The sequence below is a fragment of the Lepidothrix coronata genome, unplaced genomic scaffold (genome assembly GCF_001604755.1).
Source record: "Lepidothrix coronata isolate B3197 unplaced genomic scaffold, Lepidothrix_coronata-1.0 Scaffold157, whole genome shotgun sequence".
Taxonomy (NCBI): Eukaryota; Metazoa; Chordata; class Aves; order Passeriformes; family Pipridae; genus Lepidothrix; species Lepidothrix coronata.
In genome coordinates, this window is record NW_016690337.1 from 680,049 (window position 1) to 693,479 (window position 13,431).

Here is a 13,431-nt window from a genome sequence, read left to right on the forward strand (position 1 = left end):
TAGGAAAACGTGGACTAAATAAATCATATGGTGGAAAGAAGCTTTTAGAAGGTCACAGCAGTACCCTTGCCATTCCACAGCTCTGAGAGGTGGTTGTTTGTCAGCAATCCATGCTCCATTAGTAGAATCAACAGAGATACCCTCTAAAGATAGAGTAAACAACATAGGCTTATGAGTTGGTGTCTTCAACTTTCATCAACTTTACCATTTCAGAAAATCTCCCTCTTTTTAATATAGAAGGGGTAAAACATTGATGCAGAAATACACTGTAAAATGGGTATTCCTTGAAAGGCAAGATTCTTCCTAGCTGTGACTGCCACTAGCAGCAGCAAGGGCCAAGAAAACCTCTCACTGCCTTCAGTCTATGAGAGACTTTCTTGCTGTGTGCCAGCTTTGGGTGTAAATACATGAAACACAAAAGGTGAGAGAAAAATCAGTGAGGGCTGCTTAAAAAAAAGTAAATCCAAGAGTTGGCAGAGTGGCTGGGAGTGTTTGTGCTCTGTCACCAGGCCCAAGAACGTTAAATCCCATTTTGGCTGCAGAAGTTGCAGAATTGTATTTCGTTATCTAATGGAACAGATAACTGGATGGCTTCTAAAGGAGAGAATCAGAAAAGAAGAGATTCACCTTGTAAATAGAGTCAATGGACTGTTTTGGATTAAGAAATGTGTCATTTTATTAGCTGCAGGTATAATGCTAGCAAGGTAGAAAGATGACATGAAAATACAACAATGAGGCTTGTAAGGCATTTGTGAAGCATGCATGGAGAGCAAAAACAAAGGAGAGGCCACAAGGGATGAAGTGATGGTTTTTTAGGTTTTGGGTTTTTTTTTGAGGGGAGGGAGCAACACACATGTGAGAAAGGATGGTGGGGCAGGGGAACTCCAAATATTGTCTTAACAGAAGACACACTCTTACCTGAGAGATATATAAAAAGGATATATTATTGTACTATAAATGCCTTTTGGTGATCAAACAAACAAACACTAAAAAGATATGCAGTACTTGCAGTAAAATATATATTTCAAAAACCTACAAAAAACCAAACAAAAACCCAAAAGCCAACCCAAACACCAAACTTCTAAATAAATATAAAGACAAATGTGTGCCATAAAGCACCAGCAGAAAAATTGTGATCTTTTGTGTTTGGGATATGTGAGGTGTTTATAAACACGACTTATATAGGCAGAAATAACTTGTGACTGACTTTTCAGTAAAAGTTGTCTTTTTTCAGATATCAGGTGTCCGAATGAGTCTTTAAAATGCCAGCTAGCAAAAGGTGAAATGAAAGGGGCATTTGCAAACACCCTCCTAATTCTTGTATTACTTCTACTTCTTCACCCAATTCTTCTAAACTGACATATGTAGCAGAGATGCAGTTGTGAGGAAGTTTATAGTAATTCCAAAAGCCTTCCACTTTTGAGCATATGAAGGTGTATTTGCTCAATATGGGGCTAGAAAAAGGAGGATTAGAAGCTTTCTTTGCAGAACTTGATCTACATTTTGATCCATGGATATTTGGGAAAGGTTTTCTATAACTAGTTGAAGCTCCCAAAGAGGAAGTATTTGACAAATGGCAAGGGTGTAATCTGTAGATTTCTAAACAAAAATGTTACAACTACATTTTGATGTTTGTCATATTAAATTTTATTGTGACTGTTGCTGCTGAATTAATATCGATTGGCTGATAGTTGCTTAGTACTTTACAAAAGCTTATTTTAGGATGTTTGGGTCAAGTTTTAAATGAAGTATTGATATTGCCTACTTATAATTCCCTAGACATTCACAGTTGGTGTGGTTCAGAGGAACAGGGTGGGAGTCTGTGTGACCAATGTCAGCAGTGAATACAGTGGCTGCAGAGTGGAATTTAGAACACCAAATTTAAATTCCTGCTGTACATGCAGTAGGGATCCCTCACTTTCTTCCAAACTTTATTTCAAGACTGCTCCAGATGGGTGAAATTATTGGTTACTGCCACTGTTGTCCAATGTTCTTTTTGTGAAGCTTAAAATCCTTGACCCAGTTTCCATGTCATGGCAAATGTGTCACTGTTCACCTCTGCTCGCCTGAGTAGGATTTTTGTAGGTTGCAGGATGTGAGTATAACTTTGTTGCAGTCTTAGTAGACCAAACTGTACTGCTTCTGATTTGAGAAGCTTCTGTTACCTTAACTACCCTGTCTATTTATCACTTCAGGATTTTTGTCTAGCTGTGATATCAGGCTTCTGGTTTTCAGGTTTTAGGATACAGGATTGTTAGCGACACCAGAGAGGTTTTCCTGAGTGTGAAGATGAAGGAAGAAATAAGAAAGTTTCCTTGGCTGAAGTAGCTCTCTATATAAACAGCTGTAAAAGTTAGCGTGTAAGAACTATTAAATCTACCTAAAAATATGGTAAAAATATATATTACAATTGTGTTGTGGAGTAAAGCTGAGTTATTAATCAGCACTAAAATGCAGACAAAAATCATAATTGTTTCTAATGGTGCAATATTATGTATTATGTAATATTATTTTGACTTGTATATCAAAATCTTTATATGAAAGATAAAGGTCAGGTAGTTTTAAGATTACTTGAAGGGGCTTTTTGAAGATAGGTTGAAAGATCTTATTTGGGGAATCACTTTCTTTAATTTTGTAGAGTTTATTTATTTTCATAGTCTGATTTCACAGATTGTGGCAGTTTTATTTTAATCTGAGAGCTGTTTGACTCATGGTTCTTGAAGGGATCTGGACTGGATTGTCATTTGAAAGCTTTTTTTTATAGCTGTTGTTTCGGTTTAATACTGTAAAAATACTGTGAAATTGATGTGTTTTCATGTTTACTCATTTTTAAAGCTTTTAGATATATATTTTTAATGATGTCTTGGATGCTCATTATCATCAATCAGTAGGAAGTTTTAGACTTTGGAGAGCCTGTGGTTATCAGCCCTTCTGTGCAAAAGCAAAATTTTCTTGCTCCTAATTAGCCGTTGTTTTTTCCAGTGGAATGTGGGAAGGTGCAAAGCTCCCCTTTGCCTGGCTCTTAAGAAGCCACTGGTGATTCCCCAGTGCTGTGATGACAATATGCTCATTGTATAATAAGTTATTGTGCTGTCTATAAACAATGTCCGTTGTTTCACCTTCCATCCTTGGCCTCAAAAAGAGCTGGAAGATGTTTGTTAGAGTCAGGCACACACTCATGCCTTGCTTTGTTAAATTCCAGAGAGGTTTTAAAAGGCTCCCAAGGGCAGAGCTCTTGTGCTTGAGTTCTACTGGATGAAAAGAGAGGAAAAAAAAATTCTTGCTCTTTGATGCCTTTGTTGCACGCTCTGTATATATCACAGAATAATTTGGATTAGAAGGGACCTCTGGAGGTCATCTGGCACATATGGGGTGTGTGTGTACATTTGATACATAAATATAGATGTGGTATGTATCTACACACAGCATATCAACACAAAGACACATATACACATAAACCTTTTCTCTTCTGCTTTTCATAGCTGGAAGTGTTCCTCTTCTCCCCCTATCATTTTCATTTTTCGAGTCATTTTTGTCATCATTATTTAGAGCCAGTGAACATTAATGAAACCCACACTTGAATTGGAACAGCTATTTTAATTTCAAAAACCAGAGCTTTTTTTTGAGAAAGAACCTACAAATAAGGTTTTACTGGGGGGATTTTGGGGGGTTTTGTGTGTGTGTGTGGTTGGTGTGTTATAAAGTATTAGTGTGTTATTAAGTAAATAGGTGTTTGTTACCTGTTTTCAGGGAACATAGTTATGGTAGATATTTTAATCTTTGGCTTGAACTCTATGCCATTCTGCTTTGCAACAAACAAATCAGTGTAACTTCCTCTTTGAAGCAGTGACTTGTATTTATAACATCACTTTTCACCTGGGGGAAAAAAAAAAGAATCATTTGCCTCTGAATCTCTATTCCAGTTTTCAGGGCTATCATGCTGCTACTCACTCCTCTCTTGCCTGCATCCCAAACAGGCTGTGTTCCATCCCAGGCAGTGTGCTGGAATGCAACAATTTTAGAGGTGTGCTAAGACTCTGCAAAAAAGTGAAATGGGACACTTGTAGGTTTGTTTGTGAGGAGAAAAAAATTGAAGAGAAGTGAATTAGAGTAAAATTCATTAAGTCTTTATGTTGGTTTTGGAATGCTCCTCCTGAAATAATTTTATACAAGGAATAGGGTGCTTATACTGGGGCACTGGATTATTGTCCACTTTTTAAAAAAAATCAGAATTTTATGTTTGCAGTGTTTCTTTACTGTTAAAGTTGATTACACCTTGCTTAGCAAAGTCACAGTTTCATACAAGAGAAACTTAATAGAATCACCCTTCCAATAGGATTTGGTCAAATGTTTTTAATGACAGTTATTGATCTCTCTTGTCAGCATTTCCTGCTATCCCTTCTTGGCAGACATACACTATAGGAAAGGTGACTTATCTGCAGATGCATGTCCTGGGCAAGTTAGGATGTGTTGCTTAATGGATTAATTTTGCTCAAGGAAAAGCTTTCTGAGGACCTTGTCACAACTTTGAACAAAAACCTTCCCTTGGAAAGAGTCGTATCACTGGAGTCTTTTCCCATCTGCCAAACCTCAGGGGAGAGGGAGAGACTGTGAAGTATAAATTTTCAGAATGTAGTCTTTACCATGTCTCTTTGCCCAGAGGAATGCATTTGGGATAATCAGCCTGATTCCAGTGCACCAGCCTGTACTGTGGTTGAGTCTTCTCATTATCTTGACTTTTTTGTACATTATCTTTTGTTCAAACTAAGATGTGACTGACGGGATCTCTCCTTGAGATCTCTGCTCGCTTTCAGTCAATTCCGTGGTGAAAAGGGTGGTGAAAGCAACGTGCTTATTCACTGTATTAAACAGATGTGTGTAATAAGTGCTGCTGATAAGTACTTCTCATGTGGAATGAGGCATATGGAGAAGCAGGAAAATGAACAGTAACTGTGAATGTCTTTGAGTAGATTTAACTAGGTAGTTGCGAGAGTGTCTTTGTAGAGTTTGTAGGCCATGTGACAGATCCAACATAGCCAAAGAGATTCTGCAGAGACTTCTGCAGCTATCCATCCTGTCCTTAAAGCACATTATTCTTTTAAGTGTGATTTTAATACCTTCATTTCAGATTTATTTTTTTTTTAACTGATACAGTGAAAATAAGACTCCAGCATAAAAGAAGGTTCTTTGGTATTGAAACATATCTTTGGAGCTGTCTTCTATGTAGAATCAAAAATACCCAAGCACTTCCCTTCCCACCTCTATTACTTTCTGTTGCAGGAGATTTTATTTTTTTTCCCTTATTACAGTTTTGCTGTTTCTTTTCCTGATAAATAGGCCTTTTGCACTGTCTCAGGGAGAACATGTGTTGTTGGCAAAACCCAGTCATAAGTCGTAGAGGAGTGGCTGAGGGAGCTGGGGATGTTCAGCCTGGAGAAGAGGAGGTACAGAGGTGACCTTAACACTCCTACAACTCCCTGAAAGGAGGTTGTAACCAGGTGGAGGTTAGCCTCTTCTCCCAGGCAACCAGTGACAGAACAAGAGGAAATGGCCTCAAGTTATGCCAGAGGAGGTACAGGCTGGACATCAGGAGGAATTTCTTTGTGGAAAGGGTTGTTGAAATGGGCTGCTCAGAGAGGTGGTGGAGTCACCATCCCTGGAGCTGTTCAAGAAACGACTGGACGTGGCATTTAGTGCCATGGTCTAGTTGACAAAGTTGGAGTCAATTATTCATTTAGGTTGGAGGTCTTTTCCAACCTAAATGATTTTGTGATTCTGTGATCTATTATGTATTTGTCTTTCAAGTTCTGTTGTTGGAACAACTGCTGTTGTTGACATTGCTCTTTCTTCTGAACTAAACATGCAATGCACCTGTTAAGGACAACCTGTGAGAACTATTGAACTGAAAGTATTTCAAATGTATGATGCAATGGAATACATCAAATCACATTGTAAGCTTCCCTTTCATAGCAATGGTATGAGAATGTAGAGGAGATAAACGAGTAGGTGGCAGCTCTGTAGCAGGGATGATCTCTGGTATCTGCAGTGCTAAATGACTGTTGGTCCTGTTATTGAAAAATCTAGTCCCAGCCTCCTGGTTTTGTCCAAGTATATTAAAGCTGTGCCTTTGGAATTTTAAATGAAAATGAGAGCCTTCAGAAAGGATATAAAAGGAGTAGTGGTCTTGGAGGGCAGCTCAGGAAGAGCTTTTTTTGTATGGAGGAACTCAGGTAGGGAAAAGCTGGAAAAGAAGTAGAGATGCAAATAAAGGGTGTGTCAGATGGTGGCAAGTGGTGACAAGTGGGGGCAAAGTGAGAAGAGAGAGTATTTAGGCGGTTCTTGAAGGCAATTTGGAGATCTGTATTATGAAATACCATATCAGGGTACTAACATTTAAACTGATACAATATTGTTTTTACAATTGTGTTGTGGTTACAATACAATTGTTAGCCTTTCTCTTAAATACCACTAGCCCAGTAACCAGGAATGTTTTGTTGACTTGAGAAATGAATGAAACATCTATGAATTTAGTCTGTACTGTTTCTCTGGTGTGACAGACCATTGGCTTTGTAACTGCTCATAGAGAGAGTTGGCTTAATCTATTAAATAAACTTTTGGTCTTGATGTGAAGTTAATAAATTAAAACTGGAGGAGCGTGAACTGAAATAAATAAAAAGTCTTTTCCTAGAAATTTGAAAGGTGGTGGCCTAGGAGGACTGGAAGGTGAATTGTCAAATGCCTTTTCCTGGGCTGATCTGTGGATGTTACATGCAGAACATGTGACCTAATTGCAGCCTTCCAGTACCTGAAGGGCGCCTAAAAGAAAGATGGAGAGAGACTTTTTACAGGGGCATGTAGTTACAGACAAGGGGGAATGGCTTCAAACTAGGAAATAGCAGGTTTAGATTAGATATTAGGAAAAAAATCTTTACTGTGAGGGTGGGGAGGCCCTGGAACAGGTTGCCCAGAGAGGTTGTGGATGCCCCATCCCAGGAGGTGTTCAAGACCAGGCTGGATGGGGCTCTGAGCAACCTGGTCTAGTAGAAGGTGGCCCTGCCCATGGCAGGGAGGTTGTACCTAGATGATCTATAAGCTCCTTTCCAATCCAAATCATTCTATGTTTCTATAATTAATGCTTAGTGACCAATTTATTACAAGATTTCATGACTCATATTTTAGCTTTCACTAATGGTAGTCTGTAATTTATATTTTACCATAGGAATTTCAGATACATCCTTTATGAAACATGGAAAAATTCTCTATTTAAGTAGGAGTACTGGTATCTACCAGTAGAAGCAAAAATGAAATAATAGTATTATGAACTGTGAATCTGAACAACAGCAAACAGGGTGAAGGTGAAAAACCCTAAACAATTAGCAGGATCATCTTAGTTTGCTCTTTTTCTGGGAAGAAATCAGTGAAAAATATTTTACTCTGTTAAGGTAAGAAATTAATATGTGGGGTAGAGTGGTACATCAATACAGTTCCATCACTTGTCTCTTTCTGCTGGGCTGTAGTTCTGATTTACCTGCTGAGGATTACCAAGCTCAGTACCTCAGGTAGCCAATGAAATATTGCCTGAGCATCTAGGCCAAATTAGGTTTTCAAGCTCTGGCAGCATCCACTGTCCTATGGTGTTTATACCAGCTGACATCTGTCCCAAAGCCATATTTTCTGAAAGAATCTGAATTATTTGTACTTTTAGGTTCCTAATCAGTACATATCAGAAGCTGCCCCGCAGCTGCTACTTCCTTCTGTCTTTGCCTTATTCCCATAAAAGCTGTTGGAAGGAAAGAACTTTGAGCTGTCTATGAAGTAGTGCAAACTGATGTGGTGGTTTGGCTCTAACATGGTCTGAGCCAAACTTGGCAAAAGTCAGCATTAATGAAAAACAGCATTAAGGCAGAATGATTTTATGTGTTTATTTCCACCCCCATCCCCCAAGAGGATATTACCGAACTCGTGTTGAAATCCAAAGACTAGAAGTGTGTTTGTGCCTTCAGCACATACTGAGAAACATCCTCATCCACCTTTTCTTGCTCAGCTTCTCACCTACAGAACCTTAGTGAGGTGGTGCTGGGCTGTGTGATAAGCAGTGTTCTGTAGGACACCAAGGTCACGTTGAATGCTGGACTGACAGCCAAAAGCCAGCATTAATGATAATTTTGGAGAATAATTATACTGGATTGGTGCCTGATACACACCCATCAGTGCCTGCCATGGCCATTGCAACTGGTACAGCTGTGACACTCACAACTGTATTGGATCTCTGCTCTCTTCTTGGTTTTGTCTGACACAATCCTTTTTACTGCTGAGTTATGTTCAGTAATGATTGTGAATTGCTAAGTTTGTGCCAGAAATAGCTGTAGAGTGCAAGGAGAGGTTTTAAAGCTACACGAGGATAAAAGCATGGAGAGGTGGGTTAAACAGAGATGCCTGACATACTGACTTGTGATGGAATAATTGAAGTAACTTCTTGGTAAATGCTGTAGTCATACTAAGGAAACATTAACACTAAAGGTAGGATACTATAATAGACTTGCACGTTATCTTTTTTCATGTGTATTTTGGTGGGGTGTCTTTTGGTTGTTCGTTTTTGAACGATGGTTTTAATTATTCTGTGAAGTAATACGGAAAAATATGATCTTAAAACTTTCTTTGTGAATTAGTTGGTGAGGCGTGTATGAAACTAATCCTCTGGAGAGGTGTGATAACTGGGCATCTGCGGTAGCTGTGTGAGCCTTAATGTGCAGTAACTCTAAGAGTGCTCTGCCTGTGTGTTCAGGTGAGTGTTAGTGCTCCCCTTTGCACAGGTGCAGCTCCGTGGCAGTTTTCAGTTAGCTGTGATAGAATCACAGAATTGTTTGGATTAGAAGGGACTTTAAAGATCATCTTGTTACAACCCTCCTGCCTCGGGCAGGGCCACCTTCCACTGCAACAGGTGGCTCAGAGCCCCATCCAACCTGGCCTGGAACACTTACAGTGATGGGGCATCCACAACTTCTCTGGGCAACCTGTTTCACTGCCTCACCACCCTCACAGTGAAGAATTTCTTCATGTCTAATCTAAACCCACTCTCAGTTGGAAGTCATTTACTCTTGTCCTGTCACTACGTGCTCTTATAAAAAGTCCCTCTCTGTCTTTCACATAGGTTCCCTTCAGGTACTGGAGGGCTGCAATTAGGTCATCCCAAAGCCTTCTCTTTTCCAGGCTGAACAAAACCAAGTCTCTCAGCCCTTTCCTTGCAGGAGAGGTGCTCCATCCCTCTATTGGTGGCCTACTCTGGACTCACTCTAACAATCCTGTTATTGCAGGATTTTTTGTTTTGCCCAACAGCATGTAATGCCTCATTTGAAGTCATTGCAGTCCATCCTAGTAAAGACTTCTTGAGGACTCTTAAACTCAGGGGTTACTCTCATGCACTATGTGTGTGTGAGATACGCCTGGATTGAGAATCCTTGAGGGAGGAATGGAGAAGGAAGTTGCCCAGGATACACACCACTGACTGCCTGCTTGAGCAGAACCACCTATCTCAAGAAAATCATCATTCCATCTTGCTCTTTGGTAAAAGCAAAAGTATCTTCTGCCCAAACAGCTCATGGGGTTAATAATTTTCCTGTTCCTTCTAAATAAGGTTGTATTCGTAAAAGTACTGGTGAGAGCCATATTGAAAGAATCAAAACTAGGAAAACACCATTTGGGGCTGTTTCTTTCTGGCCCATAGAAAGTGTTTAGAGACAGGCAATGGAATCAATTTTTTGATCAAGTTTTTGATTTCCCTTGTTCATTCTAAATCAGCATATCCCGCAGGAATAGCTGTTGGTGCTCTGTTCCGTTTGGAAGGAGGGGCTTTGCTGTTCTCTATGATCTGTCTTGTGTGTGTTTTTCTTCCCCCCTCTTAAGTGCACAGTGAAGGGAATTCCTTCCTGGGTAGCTGAAGGTACACCCAGCCATCACAGGAATGTGTGGTGTGAGGCCCCCTCAGAACACCTCCTGAGCCTTTCTCCTTGCTGATTGGCATGGTCTCTGCTGCTCACATCTCAACCCTCTCTTGTGCACAAATGACTTAAACAGGGTAGAGTGAGGTAAACATGAGTTCTGTGATAAATATCAGTACTGAGGAGGAAGAATTAGCCCTACTGTGACCTGAGGAGCAGTTTTGAATAAGGCTCTATAAGATAAAAGATTTAACTTTTAAGGGTGAAAACCCTTTTGAAAGGTTTGAACATGGCTTGTAATTCTGTGTTGAATGTACTGCTAGGAGTTTTGAAAGCTTGCAACAAATGGTCGTGTACAAGAAGACTAATCGTTTGGATTTGCATTTTGGATTTCGTGCTGCTCATTTGATTGCCCTCTGATAACCATTTATCAAAATTCAGTTGTATCTGTTCTCTTCTTTGACTTAAGTCTCTCTCATGTCTCAGGAAAACCTCAGCTCTCCCTTTCTTCCTGATACTGTTTGTAGAAACTTTTTAACACAGCTAGTGGGATTTTGTTGGCTTTTTGCGAATAAGCAATGAATTAAATTGGTAAACTTGTGTGGAGAGTTTATAAATACAAATGTCTCTAGTCAATATATTAAGCTAGCTTTTTAGTCCCATGTACTGTCAAGTGTTCATCTTTAATGGTGATTTCAGTCTTTTCCAGTGTTGTTTGTAGTGTCATGGACTAGAGATACTCTTCACCTGAAAATTCTCCTTCTAGATTTTAAATGTCTTTCTTTTTCTTGTCAACAGAAGGGAGAATAAAATATATCTTTCGTTGCTAAATGTACCATAATTTAATCTGTGCTTAGGTGTAGGTTGGAGTTTTTTTCATATAACAGTATTATGGATTCCTTTGCTATCCTGGTGATAGACTCTGGATCCACTGAAAAAGCCCATTTGTGCAGCAGTGGTGTAACACTTACTGCTGTGGCAAGCCTTGGTTTAATGACCTCAGTGTTAGTAAAAGTCCAAGGGTGGATTCACTGTAGAATGGATCCTTATGCCTTTCCTCATAACTTTTGGAGTAAAAGAGGCATTGACAATGTTTTGAAGTATGCAGTACCTAGAATATAATTAAGACACTGATGTTAAATGGCTTTTCTGGGACTTGGCAAAACTGCTGATCAGAAAATTGAAACAAATGTTTCACTAACCTGCAGAAGCTGACCTACCTTGTATTTAAGAAGTGCAGACCAGTTGTACTAATGTGGCAGCTCCACTCAAAGGACTTTTTTCAGGATCCATGCTAGAAAAGATTACTTCATTTTTGAGACCCAATGAAGAGGCATGAACTGCTGTGACGTGTTTCTTGTAGAAATGCCAGTTGTCAGACTGATGTAGTCTAAGGTGCAGTGGTGGACTGTGTCTGTACAACTAATTCTGAAGTGTTCCAGGACAGGTTGGATGGAGTTCTGAGCATCCTGGTGTAAAGAAAAGTGTTCCTGTCCATGGCAGAGGTGTTGGAACTAAATGATTTTTCAGGTCCCTTCCAACCCAGGCCACTCTATGATTCTCTGCCTATGTGTGTATATGCATGCAATCCACTGAAAATTTCTAAAGTGAGCTGACAGTCCAGATATCTGTATAGGGATTTTCTTTTCTTCCTTCTGTTTCCATATCTGAACTGTTTGTGGAAAAGGGATACAAAGCATACATAAAAAACTATAAAGAACTGTTAACCAATGGGCGGTAAGATGCATTGGGTTTGGATGTCCTTCTATCGAATCTGGCAGATGAAAGGATGGGAGAGCAGCAGCCATGATTCTGAAAGCACACAGAGATCTAGAAATAAATGTAAATAGAAAGATTATTGGAACAAGAAAGATTATTGTAACAAGAAAAAGGTTGTCATGCATTATGTGTAAGAGATCCTCCTTTAAGCCTGGTACGGATTTGAAAATGCCTCAGAGCTGTGTATCTGTAGTCCAGTTTGGGTTTTTAGGTTTAAAATATCTGATAGTCTCTGATAGCAGACAAAACAATATCAGTTGTGTACAGGTTTTCATATTTTATTGTTAATTTTTGAAGGGGGGGAAACTTTATGACCTTAAAAGAGCAACTTGTGTTAAAATAAATTGTTCTCTCCTTTTTCTTTTTCTCCAGGATCCCGTCTCCGCCAGGAGGACTTTCCGCCCCGGATCGTCGAGCACCCTTCAGACGTGATAGTGTCTAAAGGAGAGCCAACAACTCTGAACTGCAAAGCCGAGGGACGGCCGACCCCCACCATCGAGTGGTACAAGGATGGGGAGCGGGTGGAGACGGACAAGGACGACCCGCGCTCCCACCGCATGCTGCTGCCCAGCGGCTCTTTGTTTTTCTTGCGCATCGTGCACGGGCGCAGGAGCAAACCCGACGAAGGAAGTTACGTCTGCGTAGCGAGGAACTACCTCGGAGAAGCCGTGAGTCGCAACGCGTCTCTGGAAGTGGCATGTGAGTAGTTTTGTACCATTAGCATTGTGTAAGACTTCAGAGTTGCTGTTATTCTGTCGCCCAGCATCCTGGGAGGTAACAAATGTGGATAAATATGACCTTCTGTGAGTAGCTGCAGCTCTTAGTCAAGGCATTTTTACGTGTGTTCATTCGGTAGCAGTGACTGTATAGAAGAAGTGATTTATACTGAAATGAGGTTCTAGCTGGTGTATAAACATGATTGGCACAAACGTGGACAAAGGATAATTTTCCTCTGAAGAATAATCTAATTTTTAAATTATGCCTAAAGCTGGTTATACTGGAACTAATGTGGAAAAATACCTATCATTTAATCTAAGGTGCACTGTCTGTTTCTCTTTATCTCATCATCTGTTACCTCAGCAGAAGCAGACAGCTTCTTGGTGACTCATGTTCTGTACTGCTGGAAACCTCAATATATGCTCCTCTATCATGAACTTGATCCAGGCCTCATTCATTATGTCCATGGCAAGTGAAATTGTTGGCCATTTCTCATATCATCCGGAGCAGCCCTAGTCTTTATCGATTCCCTTTGTCTCAACAGAGAAGTCGACATGGCTCTTTCAGAGACCACCTGGGCTGCATGCTCTGCTTCCAGTAGAGTTAGCAGACATGTTCATTATAATTCACATAGAAAACAAGCTCATCAGACATAAAATACAATGAGTTGCACATGTTTTTTTGCTGCTTAGTTATATAGGTTGAATAAACACATTTTTATTCAGAACTTGTATCTTCACAAAGAGGTGTGTTTTAGTAGATTTATGAATGCTCTCCTCTTGCTGGACTTACTTTTTTTCCTCCCACAGCTCTTCATCTGACAGTGGTTTCACTGAGATATGTTTGAAGTAGGGCTTTAGCACAAACTTGTTTTGCTTAGTTGATAAAGAATGGATTTAAGTACACACTAGACAGTATGTTTTTTAAAGGGGGGAAGTACAGAAGAGAAATCTTTATTCCTGATGCCATCTGCAGACTTTTATAGCTAATGTGGTTT

The 13,431-nt window shown here is 39.8% G+C and overlaps 1 protein-coding gene across 12 annotated transcripts in view; it reads left to right on the forward strand.

Moving 5' to 3' along the window:
• Window positions 1-13,431, forward strand: part of ROBO2 (roundabout guidance receptor 2) — an 891,080-nt gene that overhangs the window by 477,575 nt on the left and 400,074 nt on the right. For all 12 annotated transcript variants that reach the window (XM_017829032.1, XM_017829038.1, XM_017829041.1 and 9 more), the window contains exon 2: window positions 12,090-12,416. In XM_017829032.1, coding sequence (XP_017684521.1) covers window positions 12,090-12,416 — 327 coding nt within the window. The remainder of the gene's footprint in view (window positions 1-12,089; window positions 12,417-13,431) is intronic.